Here is a 24,156-nt window from a genome sequence, read left to right on the forward strand (position 1 = left end):
GTATTTTTTCAAAAACTACTTCTACACAACACCTGTGTGCACAACTACGTTGTGTAGGAACAGTCTGTGTCTGTGAGCCACGAAATGTGAAGGCGTTGATAATCTTCCTCGGCTGTATGTGCGGTTCATATCCTGAACTGATAATCAGGTTCATGTTGATATGTTCTGTGTTGTAATTAGAATGAAACTAGTCATTGCTGAACTGCATATTCCTGAGTATAACATGCACTAATTTCCGCTGCTCCTGGTAGACTGCTTCGGTTATTATTGGAATGAGCTGGGTGGGTTTTTAGTTTTAGGATGTCACCTGCAAAACTTTCTCTTCCCATAGGCGCTACTTGTGATTTTCAGCCACATGCAAATTTGACTGGGACAGTAAATCAATGCTGTGGTGTCATAGAAGCACAGACTGAAGCCAGACGGTCTGGATCCTCTGTTTGTCATCTATGACGCTATCTATTAGTGTAGGATTAGCAGAAGGAGCTACAGGTTGTCAGTCTGCTCACAGACATAGTCCAGCACTGCTACTTCCTAGAAACAGAGTTGCTGGAGCCACTCAGCTCCGTAAGCCGCCGCTGGCTGTGTGAGTGAAATCCACTTGTAAAAGTAAAACTGGATTTACAGTGACGGGAGAGAAACCAGGCTCCACCTGACTCTAAATGCATGTCCTGGCTGTGGGTGAATGCACAAATGCAGCAGCGACAGGTCACAGTAGAGGACATGGGATGAAAAAGCACTAAACGTGTTTATGTAGCAGTCCTGAACACTGACTGAAGGTCTGAACATGCATTAATGATAAACTTTTATAAAATACACTAAAATATTGTCAGAAAACCATCAGGGGTCATGTGTTTGATGACAAATGTGCCAGAAAGAAAGTACAGCGAAAATGTTTTCATTTCTGTTGAAACACTGAAGCTGAAGAACTGAAATCAAAAGCTGACCTATAATTTGGTCAGTCCGACAACTTCATTAAGCACTAACTGAGATTAAATTGCTTTGGTGATCGCTCGGTTTCCTGTTTACTTTATTTCAACTACTAATTAGCATATTCTAGCACGCAGATACACGAACAAAGTTGTTCAGGCATCTGCCTGTTTTAGCACAAGGTGAAGATTACACGGAGGGTTGTGATGCATAAAACAACAACTGGTTAAAAAAAAGAAATTATGTTAATGTGAGATTGATTTCAAGACTTATTTAATTCCCATTTCACACAATTGTTCACACCTTTTAGCATGGAAACAACGGCGATGAATCAGATCTCTTGAATCAGATAGTTTGTTGTGGCTCATCCAAATAGCTAGAAAACAGAGTTCCTCTTTAGTGAGACGTATTCTGCTGTGACACCGGTCTCTTACTGTGTGCTTTGAGTTTTTTCTTCACATCAAAAACAGATTCATAAGTATATAAGAATATTTTTATGCTAACTTGGCATAAAGTGTCTTGAAATTCTCTTTTTGTCCAGAGAAAAGGTCTACTCGGTTACAAAGGCAGTTATTATTCACAGGAAACATTGCTTCCTAATTGCTTGAAATTGTTTTAAGTCCAGCCATTGTTACAGTGCCTGGCTAGCGGCTGCTCTGGCACACCCTCAAACAAAGCTGGTTGAAACTGGCAGCCGGCTCCCTCTCTGTCATTTTTCCTACCGTAGCTAAAGCTGCCTTTACTAACTGCAAAATCTCTCAGCCATGATCAAAGCACTCCAAATGTTCTATTGTTAGCTGCAAGAGTGAACTCTGCCAGCTTCTGAGGAACTGAAGTGGATTACTTTTATTTCAGTAGCTCTGTTCTTCCAACAGTAGCAGAATCCCTCATGTTAGCCTGTGTTTCAGTGGCTAATGTTGACATTAGCTTTAATCGTATTCCCACAGGCAGAGATTTGACACCAGTAGAAAGTGTCTGCACGTGTGTTCAGACATTGATGAGTCCTATTTGGTTCCTTTTAGCTGTTAATATCTCAGTTCTCACTCTGCACTTAATTTTGAATTTTACAGAGACAGATGCTTAAATGAAGCAGCTGACGGGAGGCAGAGCACAGTATGAGAAAACCTTGTTTCTTTTTTTAAAAGATTAATGTATGACCTCGGCTCTGCTGTACTATTATAAACCCACTCTAATATACCCAGAAAACAACTAGTGACTATCCCCTCAGGTGTCACTGACTAAATGTGAGGTTGCAACTAAAAAAAAAAAAAAAAAAAAAAAAAAGGCTCTCCATTGTTTTTATTGAATCCTCTATCAATAGACACATTTTGAAATCCATACCCTTCACCGGACATAAAAGCCAATGCAGCATGTATTGACAGAAGTGGAAAGTGCTTACCGTACATGTTGTGACAATGCTGGAACAAATGATCGGCCACAGGTAGGAACGCAGGAAGCATTACGGCCTCGTAACGCCCAAGTGCTGATTAACGATGTGAAAACGATCTATTTTGGAAGAAAATCACTGCCAACACCTGCACCTTTATGTACTTTATGGTCTAAAGTGCCATTAAGTTCATTAAGAGCAGCTACGTAGATGCAACCAGTAAGAGGATCTGTCGACTATGTCATGCTTGACTATGTTGCTGATGCTTGTTTTCACTGGATGACCACATTTCTTTATTGGTTCAAATTTGAACCAGTTACACTGAAATGATCTCAGATTGGGAGTCACATTCAGAAAACCTCAGCATGCACTGACATATTCTTTTGGTAGATTTGATGAGCTAGTCGCACGCAGAATTCAGCAAATCGATTATTTTAAAAACCCCGTTTTTGTTCGAGCAGCAGACACCTCTGAGTGTGTTATACTGACATGCTGTCAGTAGGTTTTTTATTATTTTCCCCTTATGACTGTCATGTGTTGTCAACTCTAACACTGTCTAATTCTTTGGTACAGCCATTTGATTGATGACTTTTGATATGCTATAAGAGTAACAACCATCCCATCTCCTATGGGTATGAATTCAATGCAGGGCTGATCTGGCTTTGGGCTGAAACCAGTTGATTACTCATCGATAATCTGTACTTCATCTTTCTGATTAATTAGCTAATCATTTTCTAAATTTCAAAAGTATTTCTTGGCACCCACAGAGCTACGTGAAGCTAGTCTGCTTCACCCAAATGTGTTTTATGAGGGTGTTAAAGAGTGAAAACCAGTGAAGAAGTGGAGTGTTGTGATGGGGATTTGTTTGAGGCACATTTTCTCTTTCTCTTCTCTTCTCTGTTCTTGTTTCATATCTGTATGTATTCATCCCACACACACCTTGTTGTGTATGCTGGGTTAAAAAAATGTGTGCTAGGTATTGTCTGTTAGCCCAAGTTTTTAGTGATGACAACCCTCAATATAGAGCTTTCTATTCCAGAGCATTTTATATGCGTGTGAGTATGAATATAAAGATTTTTATTTTTAATTTGATCCACATCTGGCTGGATCGTAAGCTCTAGGTCGTTCTCCTGCTCTATTAATCCCTTTCTTCCTTGCAAAGCAGCTTCACTGTGGCTGTATAATGGGAAACAAATGGATGCTCCGGACCCAGTCTCCATCTGCAGGCTACCCGCTGACATTCAGCCCAATTATTCACACTTGCTTGAATACAGCTACAGCCAACAGGAAAAGATGTCCTTTAAAAAGTAAAGACGGCTAGAGAATCCTTATGCTACTTTAATCCTGAAGGCGTTTTCATGTTTTCCTGAGATAAGAAGCGGTGCCTGCGAGCACTGTGTGTAGTTTGGATTGTAACTTGGAGAAATGGTCTTGTATTGCAAACTCTGGTTTGCGGGTATGTCGTGTTGTGGTGCCCACAAGATTTTAAGACATGCCAAGAGGTCTTGGATTGTAACCACAGGATCATAACCACCTGTATGATTATATATGAGCCCCCTTTATGTCCCCCAAACAGCTCTGACCCATCAGGACAGGGGTACAAGACATCTGGGGTTGTTCTCTGGTGTCTGTTACCATGACGTTGGCAGCCCGTGATTTGGGTCTTGTGGTTTGCGGTCTCCTCTAACTCCCGAGGAAAACATATAGCTTTTTAGCTGCTAAATATTTCACTCCAGCTAACTCGCTGTCTGCTGTTTGAGAGCACGAAGGAAGCAAGCATTGGGTTTATTAGACCCTTACTGCCACTGATGAGCAACACACAGCAGTTGTTTAGATTTGAGTCATCCTGATTAGCACAGCTTTAAGTAGCCTGATTATCAGTAAGGGGTTTGGGTAAAGGAGGACACCTGGTAACACGGATGCATTTTAAGAAATATTTCTAATTAGTTACTGTGGGAAAAAAAGAATAGAGGATACGAAGGTTTTGTGCAAAACTTGAAGTGCTTATAAGAGACAGGCCAAGTTATGATAAAAGCAATAGAAGTTAACAGAAAACAAAATACACTAGAACCTTTCAGTGAATGAAATAAGAAGTCTAAGTACAAATAAAAAAGTATTTTGTGCCCCGAAAGTAGGACTGCGCCAAAGAATTGTGTCAATGTCGCCATTTCTGAGGAAACCGTCTTCCCTTTTTTGCACGCGTCATCGTTTTACAGCATCTCTGTGTGTTTTGTCGGTTGCAGGGTGACCCCGCCAGATGGAGAGGCATCCACCTCGGGTGCTGCCGGGTGCTCTGATGCGCCCGTAGGTGCTACCGGTGGTGCTGTCGCTCTGGCACTGCCCGCCACGTCCACCCTCTCGTTGCCTCTGAGCCAGGGTAAACCCTCTCTGCGTCGCATAAAAGGCCGCATTCACCGCAGCAAGAGCCTGGACAGCCTCGACCTGCTCGACTCCAACGTAAGACTCACTCACAGTTTCACTGCCGCTTCACACGAACAGATACGGAAATCAAGCTCTTTTACATTTATTTACAGTTTTAGTTAGCTGATTATTATTTCTGTCTCAAAAATCATTTTGAAAACAGTTTTAAAGAGATAAAATGAGAAAAGAAGTGTTCAGCTGACCGAGTCAAAGGAGAAAATGAAATCCTCTCGTTTTAAGAAGACAGAGCCGTCATTTCAGTGTGAAAATGATTGAAAGCTGTATTTGTTTCTTTCTTGTTCCTGTGTTGTAATAGAAAAGAAAAAAGATTGTGGGGGGGGTGGAGGTTTCTGAATTAAAAGGATATAATTCGTGGATCGGGTTGTTCAGGAATGTTTAACAGTCTTGTGTTGAATATAAGCTGTGATTATATTTACCGAATTACAGTTGCTGTGGTTTCCATGCAGACAAGAAGTCTTTCTTTTCTTTTTTTCCTCTTTTATCCTTGCGGTTTCATTCAGATTTAATATTTACACAATGCTACAGCAGTAATGCGGTCATATGCACACACACACACACACACACACACGCCTTTGGTTATGTAATATTTCTTTGGTTGTCAGATGAGCACAGTTTAACACTTTCTATATGTCTCTATGACTGGTTTATTCTCATGAAAAGAATTAATCTGATAAATGATTGGGTAAGCTGCTTGGATCTGAAAACCCTTCCCAACTCTGGGATTGTCCAATGAGCTGAGAACTGCGTTTGGCCCACTGGTTAACTCATGAGCACTTGTGCTCTTGTGTGTGTGTGTGTGTGTGTGTGTGTGTTTCTGATTAATGTGGGCTGTGTGGTATTTGGGAAAATAACCAACAGTTTATGATGTAAAAGCATGCCAATCTTGCTGCTAATGCATGCTTGGTGCGGCTGCTTTTTATGTCACCCGAGTGGAAATGGGGATAAATCGTCCTATCTACACAGCACTGCTGAATGTATCCACCCCCTTCTACTTTCTTTATGTCTTGACCCCTGCAGATGTCTCCTTTAATAAATGTTCACAGTGGGATGTCTCCTCGTCCGCCCCCGTCCTTCCTCTCCAGGTTGACAGTCTGCATTGTGTGCGTGTTCACGTTTGTGGGTGTTCTGTTTATTTGATGGCCTTAATTGAGAGTTGCCAGGTGTACCGACGCGAAGAGTCACATTTTTTATTTACCCTGCACATCAACCTGCCGTCTGGGCAGCAGGAGTGTGCCCCGTTAAAGATTGCGTTTCAGTAAGGCAACATTTGCAGTTCACACAAGTTAATCCATTATTGATCGTGAAGGAGGGCTGAAGGTGGGCAGAGGAAGTGGCAGGGTGGAGGTGACAGTCTGCGACGTGCTCCGAGGTGACACAGCAGAGCCACACACACACACACACACACACTTTGAGTTGAGTTAAGTTTGTCAGTTTGATCGACTGCTGGCATGAAGTTTAACGTCAGGTTCTAATTTTCAGACAGAGGCGAAAATATCTCATAGATTGCTCTGCTGTGAGCCATATGCAGAAATATTAAATGCCCTAAAATCATATGCACATGAACATTTGGATTATTTTACATCAGAGGTCTCTGATTGCGGTTATGACTATTCTTAAGGGAGGCGGGGCTCGTTAGGAAAGCGGTAACATCATAAGCACTTCTTATTTCTGCCAATAAAAATGTTGTGTTTCCGACATCGATCCAGTCTCATCAGTCCAGAGTCCTACTGGGGAGATTTGGGATTGTTCAACCATTAACTTTTGCTTATTTAGTCATAAAGAATGAGTGTTAAGAAGAGTGGCTGATGACTTTAAACGCTAGATTCGTGTTTGAATTTAATTTTAAATCAATTAACCAGTGATTAAAAATGTGTATGTCATAAGAAATCATGGCTATGAAGTAGGTCATGAATACATTAAAAGAATCTACACATATAGGTCAGTTGAAATAGTTCAATAAATAATTGAACTTTTTTCCTTTTAATGAATACATTTAATTCATTAGTGGGGATTTTATTTAAAAAAAAGGCTTAACTAGTATTTTCAGAACACGATACAGCTGGATGCCACATTCAGTTAATTTTGCCTTTATTTGAACTTATTTTCACTACAAAACAAGTATGTTTGCTGTAATTGTAAGATTAGAATATTCAGATTTAGTTTCTTCAGGTTCAGGGTCATCATTGTGTTGGTTAGAAACCGAGCTTCCCACTAATGATAAGTCTAAAAGCTTTTAGGGAAATTAGGTCCATTAACCAACCAACATCCAAAGGGGACAGTGGTCATTACGGCCCTTGAAGTCAACAGCCAACTACTAGAATATTCACTCCCAAGCTGTTTTAGATTGCAACACTTTACTGTGCTTTAAACGTAGATAAATATAGTTGTTTTGTTCACATAAAGAGACTTGAGCAATCAAAGAAAATCTTTCTCACCGTCTCCCCCGTCTTACATGCCCTACATTTCCTGATCTGCTGACAATTGTTGTAACATACACTGAGGTGATGACTGCAGGAAGGTATTTCAGTCATGAGTTGTGCTGAGTTGAAGTGAGCAGTGATAGTCCTCTGCAAAACTTTGAAGCAAGCCTCCCTTCAGAGGACAGATCCTCAGCATTTCTCTTATCCAGCCAAAAACACGCAGTCGCGGTGAATCTCAGTGCATATGCAACATGCTTCACTCCATACAATGTTCAGATGAGGTCAAAGTTTCCCCACCCAGATTCTCAATTGCATCCCTCGGTTTCCATCAAAGATGCAGACTAAAAAAAGGCCTCGGTATCCATTTCATCCCACCGACCGTGTGCATCAGTATCGACTGCTCAGGGCATGTCACACAAATACATTAGCTTCCGTCCTCCTGCCCTGCTGCGGACCATCACAACATGGCCATGAGTGAAAGTTTGAAGCATGAATAATAGATGGAAGAAGTGATCTGCCTCATAAAGGAGGATAAAGGAGTTTTCTTTCTTTCACTTGCAGCTATTTTGGTGGGATGAAAAACAGCTCATTGGAGGTTAAAAAAAGAAGAAAGTCTGAAAAGTCTGTGGTTAAACCCTGAATTCACCTGGGATTTTTGCTATTATTTATTCACTACACATCAATGGCCCCTCGATTTGTCTTCCAATGTAAAGTGGCTGCCAATGTGTACTTCACTTTGGAATAAAGGATTGATTCCTGTTAGCCAATCGGTGGTTAGATGTGTGAGCACATGCCTTTTGTCACAAAGTGTGATTTGATATTGTGAATCGTTGAGCAGAGAGCGTGTTTTCGGTCACATCCCTATATTACCGCACTGTCTCTGGTTGTTTTTACAAATGCTTCAGTACATAACTGCTGTAAAAGCGTACTGCTTTGTTTGATGACTGACCACAGCCTGTCTTTTGTTTCCTGAACACTTGTTGAATCGTCTGTTCATACGTTCACCATTAAAGCCAATTCATGGTGCCCATGCCAGCTTGTGTCCAAGGCCTGTGCGATGCACCGGGCTGCGAGGGCCTCCCTGTACCCCCACAGTGAGCTGAATGAGTACGCCAGCACCACACAAAGACCACAGAGCGCAGAGCTGTCTCTCACATTGATTTATGCCACATAGGAGCCTTAGAGAAGTGGAGCTTATTGTCTCTACAGAACCACCAAAACTGCCAAGAGTTCACTCACCTCCAACTCCTGAAACTCCTTTTCAAGGCTTGTCCTCCCTTTTATAAATGTATAAGTATAGTGTGTTTGTCTCATTTTCCCAACTGGGTTGCCTTGATCCATTTTACCTACTGCGATACGCACAGAATCTGATGTTTTAGGTTGTCTTTATGCAGAAACTGCATAGTTAAAGCACAACTGTCCTCCATCATGTGCTTGGTTGTGAGACAGACTTCTCAGAACTCTGCCCGTTTTTTTGTGGCCGATTAACCAGAAATGGCAAACCCTCAAAACACACCCTGACAGACAGAGTGGAAAAGAGAAATTACAGTGATAAATGTGAGGGAGGAGGGGAGGTTATGACATGGATGGATTTTATGACTGAGCACAGAATGGCTTGACAGCAAAGTGCGGGATGTTCCGATTAGATGAATATATTTTCCCTGGAAAGACAGGAGGCTCCTCAGACACCTTATAACTCAGTCTCTTCATCCCTTGTTCTCAAAGATACAAATACTTGGGCCAGTGAAACTCGTGTGGCATCTCTGTGGTTACACATGTGCACATGTACTGTGCAGCAGAGGTTATCTCTGAGAAAATTGTTAAATCCATAGTAGCACTAAGCTGGGATCATCATACTTATCATCAGTGTGGGAAATAACGACAGATATCAGCCAAAAACGGCTGAATTTGTCCACCACCTGACTTGGGACGATTACAGGGCTTTGAACATAAGCACATGTCAATATGTATTAAAAAAAGTGTAATCGATACAGATCGATACAGATATCACTGATGCTGGCAGAGCAAAGCCTGGTCATAAATTGTACAGCTTAAGTCAATACATGGTGAGTATAATAAGCTTTTGTCTGTGTGTTGGGCTGTAAGACCAAACTTTTAAGGCGGTGAGGTGTGTTGGCTGCAGAGTTATTAGAGTTATTGTTGTTTTAGACCACAGCTTTGCTCTTTTTGCCATTTTATTTAAGATTTCCTTTAAGTCTGGCGTGCTTTCAGCTTTCCTCAAATTTTTCTCAGTTATATATCGGCGTGCAACATCTGCCGGCTATACCTGGATTAAATCATTGCTTTAGTTGATTGCTTTGTGCTAATATGAGGGGGCATCTGCATGATTACAATTCAATAACGCCATGTCGGTTATGAGACAACTATCAAAAACACTTCACTTGGATACTGTGTGTTGTATTACCCTAAAATAAAGTGAAAATCGCAAGGAATTATGTAAAAATCTGAATAAACGTAAGTGGAAACTGATATTTCATGGTGCAATCCCCTTGCCAGTCTCAGCTGTGACCTTTGCTCCCTGCTATGCAGTCTGTCATCCATCTCAGACACTGTCCACTGTTGGTTTACAGAGTCAGCATGTAGGACATAGGCCAGTGCTGTAATCCCACTGAGTCCTGCCTATACAACGTAAAGACTGGCATCTGAATCTGAATTTTCACGTGATGGTAGTGGTAGAAGAAGGTACCTCTTTTGCCTTTACAGAATGTACACTGAACGGCCGATAGAGCGGCTCTGACCCCTTCAGGCGTGGACAGGGCACCTCTGGGGGTGTCCTTTTCTGTCTGACACTGGGACATTGGCAGCTGATCCTTTGGGTCCTGTGGGCTGTGGGGTGGAGGGGGGCCTGTTCCTGAGCAGTTTTTGCTGTGTTGACGCACGCTGACCTGCCGAGGGAGGCTGCTGCTGTCAGGGAGTGCCTACGAGGCTTTTCCATCACACGTGATGGCACAAGTGGATTCAACTCTACTTTGTTTTGTTGTGAGAATTATTTTTTGTTTGTTTGCAGGTTTAGAGACTTTTTAGTAAATCGTCAGCTGAAGTTTCAAAGAGCTGAGTTTCACCACAGATTGTTTGGCGGAAATCTTCACCTGCGTGAGTAATAACAGCGTTTCAGCTGCAGCGCTGAATCCTTACGCACTGTGGCGCAGTTTTTTGTTTCCTATATTCTCAAAAAAGTAGTAGTTTGGGAGTCCGTACGCATAGGTTACAAATCTGTGGATACAGTTTGCAAACCACAAGACACGGATATATCATATGTAGGCACTCAAAACACATACAAAGGAGAAGTTTTGTACCCTGTCTGTCAACACAGCTTCACAAGGCATAGAGATTCTAAGCAGCTCATCCTGCCCACGTTCAGGGGAAACTGTCAAAGCAGAAAAGAGTTGTTTTAGTTGCGCTGTACAATAGAAAACAACGTTTTCCAGGACCAAGGTTTTCTCAGCTTTGAACATTGAATTATAAAGAGTTCACAAATACTTCTCACTTGACCTGTCATCGGCTGCAGTTTTATGTCTGAAGGCTGAGGAATATGTTAAATATATTATATCACCTCAGAGAAATCACTCGAAACAACTAGCAAAAAAAAAACCTACTGTCATTCTGCTGCAAAGAGAATCTTTTTCCATTTCACAGACACCTGTAAATGGCTACTAAACTCAGCCAAATAAATACAATTAGCTTATTTGACTTACAAATAATACATCTGTTGCTACGATATTACTAGTGAACAAATTAGTTTAAGAGATATAAAGCAAAACTTTTTGGTTACAAGCTCAGAATTTGAACTTGGCCCTTACAAGAGAAGAAGAATGGTAAAGATGAAAAAAGCAGCAGATCATAGAAATGAAACCGTGTTCATAGATTATTTCGCAATAACGTCGTTCCAGAGCTCTGCAGGAAGATGCTGCATTGTTTCTAAAACGAGTGTCGGGATCAGATATCTTTGTTTTGTCAATATCAATGTGGTGACAGCACTTAAGTTTCCCAGAAGACGAGCATAACGTTCCATTTCTATCAAAAATGACAAAAACAGAGCAGCGTTTAGAGCAGCAGAGTTTATATTTTATTCCTTCTGTAAAAGTTTTAACAATAAGCTGTCCCTTCTGAAAACTGAATTCAAAGTTTAACACACAGTCATTTATTTAATTGATAGTGACATGAAGTAAAAGGCTGTAAACAGACCTTTTGATTGTGGAGGCCAGCCCTGCTTCCTGTTATCGGTGAAAATGTCCTGAACACATACAAATCAGAAAATAAAAAACAGACATGCCATTGAACACAGATGTTCATAATTACATTTTTCATTTGTCACAGTGTAAATATGAATATTCAAAATGACATCATTGATTTATGGGGTGTTTTTTTTAATCTTGGTGTTTGAAATGAAGCTCGATGTTCACTCTATAAATCAAGAATCTAATTGTGGATAACCAAAACTGACAAAATGGACATCATTTGTTATCGGATTTAGCTTTTGGATATCTTTTGGATAGCTTTGGGGGTTGCAGGATGGGGCATTATGGATATCTTAAAGAGGGGTATTTTGACTGGGAAGTATTGAAAGATAGCAGTCATGTATTTCCAGTCTCGTGCTCAGTGTTAAAAAAAAAAAAAGGTGCTTAATTCTTCATTGTGCACTGCACATGTTGTTAAAACGCAAACGACACCTTATTACAACAAAATGAAAAATGGCAAAACTGAAAAGAAACTCTTTATTTTTTAAACAAAGGCGCGCCAAAGCCGTAAATACATAAAACTGAGTAAAACTTGAAAGGACGAGACTGAGCAGAATAGAAAGAATAAACTAGGAACAACACAAGAGATCGTAACGGTGAGGATCTGGCAAAGACGGAATGAAACCAGGAGTTTAGGTACAGAGGAGGGTGACCGGTGAGTGAAGACAGCCGGGGGAAACGACACAGGTGAAGGGAGTGGAGCTGATGAGCGGGCTGAACAGAGACTTGAGGATACAAGCGAGGAAGCGAACAGAACTGCAACAAGACAGAAAAAAAACCCTAACAAAAAGAAACCAAAATCAAAAAATACCATAAAGGCATTGATCATGACACTCACAAGTTGAGCTTAAAAAACCCAAATTAGGGGGCACCACATGCAGCCAGCGGGCCCGGGTTCGAGTCCCGGCCAAAGTCCCTTTGCTGCGTGCCTTCTCCCCTTTTCCTGTCCCACTGCTGTCAAACAGGCCACTACCGGCGCCCTAAAAACTGCTATTAGTGAATTTTATTTCCTTTTTCTATGTTTGTTTTGTGCACTCACTGATTTTACATTCGTTAAATATCTTGCCTGACATCTGAGGGTCGCCACTTCTCCTTAATTGCATTTGCCAGCTATGCGCAGATCTATCGGCTATAACTTTAAATGTTGATGGCTGAGATTCATAAGCTCTTTAAACACATAGAGCCCTCGACATCACGACCTTCCCCTCTGCCCCTCATGTTAGCTCATCCCACGGCACTATGCATTTATAACGTCGGGCAGGAAGGGCAGGCGGGATCAATGCCGGTTCTATAGATAGATGGAGCGATGATCTACGACATCCATAGCGGCACCATGAAAGTTAGAAGGCCTTATTTAACACCAGTCATGTGGAACTGTTCACATTAGATTAAATGAATCAATCACTCTTGATTTGCAGGGTGTGTACGTGTGTGTTAATAATATTTGGTAAAGTGGTGAAAGCAATGCCTGCCTGCATATATCGCAGGACGTGTGTCTTCATATTAGTATGTCTGGCGGTCTGCTGTCCTCTGTGTGATATTGATTGGTCACATTAGGGAGTCTGCGGGTCAGCATTTCTCAAATGGAGATGGAAGAAGATGGAGGAGGACGGTGAGGGGCCCTGAGGGAATTACCAGAGGGTACGAGCAGATGAGATGAGACAAGGAAATAGAATAACAAGGTGAAAGGAGTGAAAATTATAAGAGGTGAGAATGATGAGAGGATTGACTGAAGAGCAGCAGCACTGGTGCTGTTCTGCTCTCATCTCTGTCGAAAACAATTGATTTAACGGACCACAGCTGGTTCAAGATGACCTATCGCTCTCGCTTTCAGGCTCCTTGTTGAGGTGTTTGTTTACGGCACATTAATCTAAATGTTTGCTCACCACCGTGCAGGTAACTGTCGATATTGAATAAATAATTGTGAGCACCATACTGTGCTGCAATGTTTGCTTAATTGAGGAGTGGAATTAATGTTATTGATCCGATCGGACCAGCTGACCCAAGAGCGCTGGCAGTGGGGCCTCCTTTGATTCTCTGGCCGGTTGCTCGTGCTCAGCTCTCCAGTCAAGGTGTTGTCAGCAGATAAGCTTCCATTTAGTCTTGGTAACACGTCATTTTCCGGATAGATAACTGATCAGCCTCAGGGACTGACCGTGTTTGTCCAGTGACCCTCTGTAGCGCTGCTCTTTTGATGTAATTTTGGCTTTGCCTTCACATCCCAGCGGGATCCCAGTCGTTCTAGCCGTGTTTTTCAAAATTGAACATTTTCAGCGGGTTTGTGCGGTATGATGGAAGCCCTGTTGCGTCAGCTGTGAGCTTGCAGTCAACAAGTCCTTCGTGTGATGTGTTGGAATATAAAAAAAAGGGAGGTTGGGCTAATTTATGACTCCAACATTCATCTTGTACCACGTGGCCACAGCAACAGCAGCAGCAGCAGCAGCAGCAGAAGCAGCCTCGTCTAACGAGATGGGATGGATTCTCAGCAGCTCAGAATTTAGCCCCCTTGTTTCTATGGCAACAGAATTACTTTGCCCCGGGTGTGGGAGGTTAGGGTGATAACGCACATGGGTTAATGTGATGTGAATGGATAGGTTAGATGTTGAGGTGGCACAGAGAGAGAAAAAAAGGGCTCTGGTGTCAATTTGTTCTTTTTTCTTTTAGTGAATCAGTGGATGGAAAGTCTGTTGTAGCTCTATGATGGAGCTTATTTCCTGATCCTACGGTGATGGTTGCATCAAAACTAGATAGCATTGCACTCAAGATGACTAATTCATAACGCAGAATAAAGACTATGCCACGTGTTTCTGAGGCCTCACATCCTTGTTGTATGTTAGCTGATGGTGTGATCACACAATCATTAATATATTCATCTTTAATGTTAGCAGGGAGACTGACGACAGGGAATTCACTGTCGATGCACTGTGAGCGTTATTTTAATTTCGAAAGTCACTTTGGTCTTAAGCGATGGACAGACTCCTCAACTCCTCAACCAAAATACTCACTTTCTTTAAGCCGTGGACGCAGGTCACTTACATTCAGGAAGAAGTGGTCAGTGTAAACTCTCTGGGGCCTTATTTGCTAATGACCAGTCATATATTCATATGTATGGACATTTGATCATAATATCTAAATTGTTTACAGAACACTAATGCTGAGGTTGTCTGGAGTCCTTTCAGTCCATTTACTCCACTGTGTTATCTCGATCCTCCTGGCATTGTGTCATGACCCAGAGTTGAACTACAAGAGTGCAGTCAGTGAGCTAACGATTAGCCAATCAGTATCTTCGGTGGTGCTGATGTACTTGACTATATTAGTAGGTAAAAAGTGTATGAAGTCTGCTTTAAGCCACAAGTTTGGAGGAGGAAATGGCCAAACTTTGTCAAACCGGGGGAATGCTGGATGAGAAATGAGAAACCTAAATTTGTCATTATCTTAAGCGTTGAAGCTTTTTGGAATGGAGCCAGCATCTGGCAGCAATCAGTAACAGATCACTTCATGTCACCTCCACGTCAGCTTCACTTCTGACACGAGATAACTGCGTCCTTTATTTTCACTTTGCTCCACACTCCAAAAACCCTGGAAAATCATATGTGTGTTTATTTAAAACGGAGGTAAATTCAGACCTACTTGTATTGATCTGTAGCGACAGATAAGCTAAGAATAAATGCCTTCCTTCTTAGAGGTCAGTCAGCTGGGTAGTAATGTCGGACAGCTGGAATGAGAGTGTAACCAGTTATAACCAGCAGGTACGTGTTGCTGTCTGCCAACGTGTTTTACAGTCACCGATGCTTTACCACACAAAGTTTCAGATGAATAAAGTTACTTCAAAGTGTTAAAGCTTGAAATCTGTATTAGTTGATACAATGCACCCTAAAATTATACTGTTACTGCATGAAATAAATGACATGGAGTATTACAATGTCTGCATAAAATAAAGACGGAAGCCACGGATGGGTAAGTAGGTCATCAAAATTGAGTCTGAGTTTCCTGTTCCAAAAGGTCTGATCTGATGAAGCATTTAGGTCTCTATTTGTATGACATGAAACTGTTTGATATGATCAGATTGATAGAGCATTACAGACTTACAGCAAAAACATGTACATTTATAGCATTTAAAAAAGAAACGGGGGGGGGGGTCAGGGGGACTGTTCCTGTAAATAAATAAATAAAAAATCAGAGAATACTTTGAATACAAAATAACAAGTGACCATGTAAATTTTATTTCTATTTCATTAAATTTTTGTCTGTTATTGTTGATTTGACATCTTTTAACATAAAGATGGAGCCTGTGTCTGCCACACTCTGTTCTGTCACCTTTGTGCTGCACGGATACAGAGAGCTCTCTGTCCCTAACCTTTTCCACCACGCCGACACCTCCAGGGGCTCTCGTTTCGCATTTGACTTTTATTTTGCCTCTCAACCAAACTGACCGTCAGAAATGTGAAACTTTGGCAAGTGAGACGCCCCAGGGGAAGCCATGATGCCGCCCTGCGTGCTCGCTCTGTGGCGTCTGTCTGCACACAGGAGTAAATCAACTCATTAAAATAAATGAAGAAAAGAAAAACAAGATGAAATCGGAGCCCACTGAGGAGTGAGTGTGAGTGTGTGTGTGTGTGTGTGTGAGTGTGAGTGTGTGTGTGTGTGTGTGTGTGTTTTTCTGCCTGTCACTACATTAGTGTGTCGGTGCCTTGCTCGGGGACAAGGGGGCTCTCAGGATGGATTCATCAGAAGCCGAGGGCTGTGCTGAGCACCATTAGGATCAAGGTTGCTATTTCAGGATGCTACCTGCTGAGGGATGTACTCTGCTCGCAGTTTTGATGGCCCCTCCGCCCAAGTCCATTAAAGAAGAGATGATAGCCTGTGCTGCTGCTGAGTAACTGCCTTAAGCAGACATTTTAGTTGAAGAATTATTGTTTCTTATTTATACTCAACTTTGCCTCTTATCCCAGGTCTGGTAGAGGAGAGCAGATGATACTTTCCACCTCCACTGAGACGCCGTCCTTAGGTGTGACCTTTTTTTTTTTAGATTTACGTAACCTTCCCCACTTTAGTTTGAGCAGTAACGGCAGGGCAGAGAGTCCCTCGGTTCTATTTGTTCGCTGTTTTTAATTGTGTGATGAATAAGCATTTCGCCATGCCAACGATTTTGGCCAAAACGTGTTCATCATTTTTAGATAAATATTTAAGTGGTTCCTCTGGAAAAGAGGAGGGGGGGGTGTTTAAATATGTTTACTCAGTCTATGTTCTTAACTTTCAAAACTTATAGCAGGGCTATACTTAAAAACTTACAGTTTAAAGTTAGGATTAGGTTAAGCTTAGGAAAGTAATGATTACTGTGATAATCATATGAGGATTAGGGTACTTCCCAGGGAAATTAATGTAAGTCCTCTGAAGTGATGAAAACCCAGCTCTCTGTGTGCGTGGATGAGTGTTACTTTGAGGAAAGTGATTCAGCATTCTTTGCAGACTGACTTCCAGGGAAGAACAGACCTCTGTGACCTTTAGGGTTAAGGGTCACATCAAACAGTTGGCCTCGCATTTTCAATTCATGCGTTGAGACTGAAAAGAAAAAGAAAGGAAAAAAACTGCTTGTGCACGGTTTTGCTGTTATTTTATGGCACATGAATATAAGCATAAAAAAGCAGTTACACTCTGGATCGTTACTTAACCGTCAATAAATCAGTGTAAGTCGTTGAAGCTGTGGTCAAACCGCTTTAATGCGTCAGCAGAAATACTCCAGATATGTGTCTTGTTTTCATACATACAGTTTATTCAGTCGACTTGAACAAGAACTCATTATTCCCCTGCTACTATGCAGTACAGTTGTGTGGCCACTGGAAGTGCTTTTGCTGCACTGAAAGCATCGAAGAGGCACTTTAGGTCCCGTCCAGAGAACCTGTCAGGAAAAACGGGTCAGTGAGAGCTTTAATCCTGCAGAGGGCAGAGTTTCACCACTGATGATACTTATGCTGACCTCCTCTGTACTCTTCTCCATTTTAACTGTCTGACAGTGGATGATATATTTGTTTTTACACATATATTTCTTTTTTACAGTTACATTATTGTCTTTACACTCTCACAAACTTTATATATCTCTAAAAGATCTTTAAACACCCTCCAAGCAGTTTCCGAACCGATTTAAAAACTAATGTTTTAAGAGTAGTCGCAAAGATAAGTCATCTGCTTTCCCTGAACTGGACCGGCACTTCTACATTGTGGTGAATTTCTTGTGAAGCCATGTCAGCAAACGCTTTGGTTTTGAAATTGCTTCACATTTACATTTGACTGGGAGTAAAACATGTGACAGATCTTCTGCAGATGCCTTCACTGTAGTGGCTCCCTCTGCGACTTTGTGGGCTAAGCAGATGCCAGAAAATGTAATTAACTGAAAATGACATTCCAGAAAGACCCACTGGGGATCTCATCGCTAGAACGGCAGTAGCATCAGAGTAAAAGAGTGAAAATGAGCAAGATGGGCACAGATCCATGTGCACTTTAGCGTATTCGGCACATATTTGCTAATCAAACAAAAAAACTTGAGAAAGAACTTGAGAAGTGTTAAGCAATAGAATAGATTTCATGGTTTAATGTGTTTTTGCAGTTGAAGAAAACGGCGCGGGCAGAGATTACAAAATGTTCCGATGTTTTTGTTTAGTGGTTGATGACTCTGAAAGGGAGGTATGAACTCCCCACTTAGTTTACACATATTTAGCAGAGTGGTTTTGCGGGGACTGGGAGCCGGGGCAGAAAGGGGGGCTTGTGCAGGATGAGCGACCAGTCAGGTGACGGGGGACTGATCATCCATGGGTCAGCGCCTTTTCTCCCAGCCTGCCACAGCCTTTTTCTACGTTTCTGTTGTGAACAGTGATTGTGTCTGGTTTATAACATTTCTGTTTGAGCTGCAAGTACTACAGGTGCTCTTTTATAAAGTGGCCACCAAGGAGCTGTGCACAAAGAGGAACCTCCGTCCTCAGGACGGAACTCTGGCTCGTTTTCCCTGGAATTCTCCCTACGAGCCTCAGTGAGGTGCCAGTAGATTAACTATCCTCACATCCCTGCATCCCCTGTTATTGGTCCTGCTTGTTTGCTTTTAATAACGCTCGCCAGCCTCCTTAGTCGTGAAGGAGGCTGGCTGACAAGCAGACAAGAAGCCGGGCAGGTGGGCAAGAATAACAGGTAGGGATGGTGTGATGCTGGACAAATCGGATGTAGAGGGGGTCGTCTAACGCAGTCCTACAAAGCCACAGTCTTCAGCACAGTCACAATGAACGTGACAACTCTGTGATGTTGTCGCTTTTGATACCTTCCTCTCCGTTTGAGGAGCTACACTCTTGTCAGCCAGAGACACATCCGTGTATATAGACTCGCATACAAACACGCGCTGATAGTTATTGGCTTTGTCAGGCGCAAACCTGGGCGGAAGGAAACAACATCACCTGCTTTTGAGTGCCTCTGTACCAAGCGAAACAGTCATAAACTTGAAGTGAAAAAAGTGAAAATAGAGTGTAAAACCTGAGGCTGAGAAGGAACATTGTCCCAGGCTGATGATTAATAGCCTGCATTGTTGCAACAGTCTCAGCTCTAGCTTGCAACCTCGAATGTTGTTGCTGTTTCCTTTTTAGGGGAGGCAGTTGTATATACTGTTGACACCCCTACGGCCCCACCAAGCTCCACCTATCTGGAGCAGTGACTCACTCATCATGGCTGCTGATGGTTTGTCCCTAATGGTGGCCCATAAATAAAGCAGCAACCAATGGAGAGAATTGATTTCCAGAAGCATGCAGGAGTGGTGGAGATTTATGATGGGACTCGGAACTCCTCCACAGTGCAGTTTATCACTCTTTCTGATATGTTTTGCCCTTCAGTTTTATTCTCCATACCATTACTCTACCTCTGACTGTAATGCCCACAACAAAGTGTTCCCTCTATTCGAGATTATAGCATTTGCCAAATCTTCTTTTCCCCTGCCTCTGATGTTTCTATAGTTTATCTTCCTTTTTTCTATTCACCCATGCATGCGGCTTACCTGGCCTGAAGCAGCTTTATTTCTCTCTTCCTCTGTCATGTACACTCACCTTTTAGTTGTCCAAGTGGAATTGGCCAGACTCTATCAGATCGACCTCTGACTTTCTGGAATTTGCGCCTCTTTTCTGATTTTCTGTGTGAGTGGCTCAGTCTGAACATCAGAGTTGTTTTACATCCGAGGCAGAGATTTGAACTCCAGAGTGTGCATCTCGAATCATGGCGACGCACTCCTTCGAAAGATAGAAAAAACACACATTCTTTTTATGAATTGGTAGGTGAAATGTTCTATTTTTTTTTGCGTTGCTGGTTTTAAGAAGTACATTGATCGGATCTGATTGATCTGCATGCTTAAAGGATCTCATCATTTGCTGTAATCCAGCCCCCTGATTCACCTTACACAGTTAATCCAGCTATGCAGCTACATATGGATTGGCTTGCTCCAGATTTGCACATTGTTTGGCAGATGTTTTTTTCTGCTTCGTGCTTGTGCTGCCGTCTGAGTGTGTGTCTCTAATGTGTGTGTGCCGGTCCTTCCCGCTGTGGGCATCCAGGTGCTTCTAGCACTAGGCGCCATAACAGAGCTGAGTTTATTAATGCTGTTAATTTCCTCTCGTCTGTTTGCTTCTGGCTGCCTGGCTGCACGGCTCTGGAGCCCAACATTCCACACACTCCACTGGAATTAAGGGAGAGGCCTGCGGTGAGGCAGGGAACGAGCTCAGGAATGTCTCTGTTATCACTGGGAGAGAGGATGGAGGGAGGAAGGGAACGGGAGGTCAGGCTAGAGGGCCCCACTGTTAGGTCGACTTCAGCCAGGACTGCTGGAAGTTGTGGGGGCTTCCATCATCAAAGCTTTGATCTCCACACACAGCTCTGCTGATAGGCTCATATTACCACAGAGGTGCGAGCCTCTGGTCCAATCAGAATATGTAGGAATCTAATTTTAGAGCTGCAGCTTTTTAAATCAATATCTGGACTGCTATCAGTGGCGGTGTCGTGTAGATTATCTCCCGGCTTTCACAGATGTCACACCAGCTTGGCTCTGCTCTCAGTCCACAGTGTTGGCTGCTGAGGATCACCCTGCATTCACTGGCACGGGCACTGACTTACAGACTGCACGTGCATGCCAAAGGACACCATCACGGGCAAGAGCATCCCTCTGGGTTAACTGTAGCTGGAGTCAGACCGCGTGCGGGCATATGCACGCATGTGTGGTGAGTGAACGTGAGGAACAGTTTCGTATCGTACGAACGGGTAAATTGAACTCTGTATTTTGGAATCTGGTGGTTTAGAAGAGTGGCATGTGTTCCCCTGACATGTTATCTGTCAGTTTGGATGTCAGGGCTTCATTTTAGCTGGTCAAGCCCAAACATTTGGTTTTCAAGAGCAAGATAAAAGCTGCTTTTTGAGGTTCGATGACTGTTTTATTGTTCATTATTAGCAAGCTCTGGAGAAATGTTGCAAAAGAACAACTGTGTCTCTTTATCTGCGTTATCTTTCGATCGCTGTGTCTGTGCTGTGGGACCTGCTGATGGCAGTAAATTAGAGATAAAGATGTTTTCAGCTCTAATGAATGCAGTGACAGCAGAGACCAAACTTCCAGGCCGGCGATGAGGCCAAAATGTTTTTTTAAGCAGATCAAAGCACAGAGGAAGAAAATCTTCTGGAGTGTTCTGTCAGAAGTTTGTTTAAGACTTTATGGGTCCGATTTCAACATGTCTTTTCACCACTAACTGTGAGGAGGCGTCGGTGCTTTGGTGACTTTGGTTGGCCAGCCGTGTTGACTCACATCAAGAAGATCCTGAGTTCAAACACGTTTCTTTGTTCTCTTGTGTTTTAATTGGTTTAATTTCACCGTTTGCATTGAAATGAATAGAGACTGAGCAGTGTTTTAAGTGCTGGTGGGATATGGGTCTTCTTTGGGGTTTTGTTTGTTTTTTAAGTGATATTCAGTTTTTCTTCTTTGCAAGGTTTGAGGTTGGAGGAAAAACTGAAGCTCATGCGGCAGTTTTTCTCACAGGCAGCTCAGTCTTGTAAAGCCTCTTTATGATGCCTACAGTTCAGTGTTTCAGTGTGAGCGTTCAATGAAAGGATTTTGGTGTGAAATCCATTTAATCTTGTCCATGCATAATGTTGTGGGAGACTATATATAAATACAAAGGGGATTATTTTCAGCCTTTTACAAGTCCTGCTGTAGATTTTAGACCAGACTTATTGTGAAACAGTTTTCCTCAAACATTTGGCTGAATATAGGTGAAAGTTGATCATCAAGGCTCATCTGGCAAGTTCAATACCGGCTAGAGTTTAAAAATAGATTTATATGGATTTTTTTTCTATAACCAAAGGTTAACTGCTGTATTTCACACACTTTCTGGTTCAAAATGCTGTTGTCCTCCCGAGTCCTAATGTGTCACACAGTCTGACCTTCCCGCGGGACTGCTGACCCTGCACATTACACACTGACTAACAGCATGACAACACAACTAATCACAGCCTTGGAGCTGTGGTCTGCATAATTTTCCATCTCTTACATTCAATAATTAAAGATTTGCTTGTTCCTTCAGAGCAGCGACGAGACCAAGCTGTGCGTAAGTTCGTACCGGCGTGTCAAAACAGCTTGTGTTATAAATGATAGTAATAGAATTCTAAGCATTTATTAAACGCATATAAACACAACCTGTAATGGATGACGTCAGAGCTCCACTAGCTTGACTGCTAGCTTGTTCCCTGGTGTTGTCGTCCCAGCAGTGCTGCTTCCATATGTTGTTTACTGTACATGTCACGTGGTCAGGCCAGTGGCACCGGTTAAACTGAGGGGGCCCCAGGTGACACACGAGCAGAAGGCAAACAGAGGCCGATAACATCGCCACACAAAAGTCTGCTCTCTGTTGGTGGCACAGCAAGGGCAGACACAACTCACACGCAGCGCAGATTCATTTCCTCCTCGCCCTTTTGTAGACTTGTTTTATTCGGCTGTTTTCCTTTGAAAAAAGAGAGACATGCAGCACACGTAACAAGCGGATCTGAAACCCCTCTCTTCAGCCACTGAGACATCCCGCTGGCTTAATGTGTCAAAAGCAAAACAGTGAGTCAATGCTTCTGCACGGGGACATTTATCGATATGATTCTGCTTTTCACTGTCTGGCAGATAGTTTGGTGTTATCTGATCTCATTTTTTGGGGGGCATTGATTTATTAATCTTTATGTTGTTACAATCCAGGGGAGGAAAAAAACATTATTTATTGAACTTTTCTTTGCAGTCGGTGGGTGATAATAGTGTCTGGATGTGGACCGTAGGGTTTCGTGGGATTTTTAGAAGGTTGCGGAGCGTGGTGCATTCGGTTAGGAGACAAAGAAATTGATCCATCACGGATTGAGCATTGTTGTGCTTTATTTCTGTTGCATCAAACTGGGCTGAGAGGCAGCTGAGAATTTATAGAACAGATTCCGTTCGGTCGGCGTTCACAAAACATTGTTGTAAAACTCTTGCTCCCTCTGTTAATTCACAGTTTTGGATCAGGCAGAAATGAAAAAGGTGTAACGCTTTTCAAATGTCACATTGAAATGGGGATGAGGAGGACAGCTATTTTATTCCAGATTTGCACATCTAACTTTTGCCCAAAGAGCCTAAGGTTGTCCAAAACTCAATGGCTCTGAATGCTCCCTTGTACGACTGCCAAGTTTAATATCAAACACACACTCTTGCACCTCCCTGCCGGGCGTACTCCCTAAATCCAGATTTGCATATTTAGTCTCTTCTCACATCTATACATTCACAGGAACCATCTATATTCCGTAGGATTGCACACTGTAAATCACCCCCAGCTCAGTTCTGACCCAGCTCTGGCCCCACAGTGCCCACCATGAGAGCAGTGGCTTAGACTGGCTTTTAGGTCTGCTCCCTTTGTGCTGACTTCATCAGGCTGGTCCTTTGAGCACGGAGCCAGCCTATTGCCTTGTGGCTCTTTCTTTCTTTTCAGACAACAAATGTGCTAAAACAGCACTCCGTAATCACTTGGCATTAGGGCCCGTTGTGTTGGGCATTAGTGGTTAGAATTGACCAGGGGGACGTTATAAAAATGAGTCTGACAAGAGAACACCAAAGCTGATGAGTCTGGATCCTGGCACTGGACGGCTGGAGGATTAGTCAGCTAACACACTGGCTGGGGCATCTGCAGGGTCGGGTCATTTCGCATCTCATCACCACCAGGCTTGAAGCGGCCCCTGTGGCTGCTGCGTCTCCAACGGCAGCCTCTCTGGCTGGCTCTGGTACCCATCCTCCACCGCTTTCTTCCTCCAAATGATGTCCTCTTGTAGGCTTGCGTTTTCGTTGGGGCTGTGAATGATGTCATGAACAGAAGAAGAGTGGAAGGGGAGAGGCCTGACTCAGGAGTTGAGAAAAATTTGAGTTATCAAAAGTCAAAGTCCAGCTGCATGGACTCCTAACTGCTGAAACACATTGAAATGATGGTGGCCCGAATACAGAGCCAGCTCTCATTCAGGTCTTATATTCTCAGTCCCCTGTATCAGCCTCGTTGAAAATAAAGCGCATGCAGTGTTTCACTCACTTTAACCTTTCTCTGTTATCATCCCTGATACCATCATCCAATAAGTACAGTCACCAGACATGAATTTCCCTCATTAGCACTGAACCATTAAATCAGATTTACTGCACAGTAACTAAACACAGCTTTTG

At 42.7% G+C, this 24,156-nt stretch overlaps 1 protein-coding gene across 7 annotated transcripts in view; it reads left to right on the plus strand.

The window, feature by feature from the left end:
* tjp1a (tight junction protein 1a) overlaps positions 1–24,156 on the plus strand; it is a 92,745-nt gene that overhangs the window by 14,799 nt on the left and 53,790 nt on the right. For all 7 annotated transcript variants that reach the window (XM_072380685.1, XM_072380689.1, XM_072380686.1 and 4 more), the window contains exon 2: positions 4,558–4,771. In XM_072380685.1, the coding sequence (XP_072236786.1) occupies positions 4,558–4,771 (214 nt within the window). The remainder of the gene's footprint in view (positions 1–4,557; positions 4,772–24,156) is intronic.

This window comes from Leuresthes tenuis, unplaced genomic scaffold (genome assembly GCF_036924035.1).
Source record: "Leuresthes tenuis unplaced genomic scaffold, fLeuTen1.0.hap1 SCAF_2, whole genome shotgun sequence".
Lineage (NCBI taxonomy): Eukaryota > Metazoa > Chordata > Actinopteri > Atheriniformes > Atherinopsidae > Leuresthes > Leuresthes tenuis.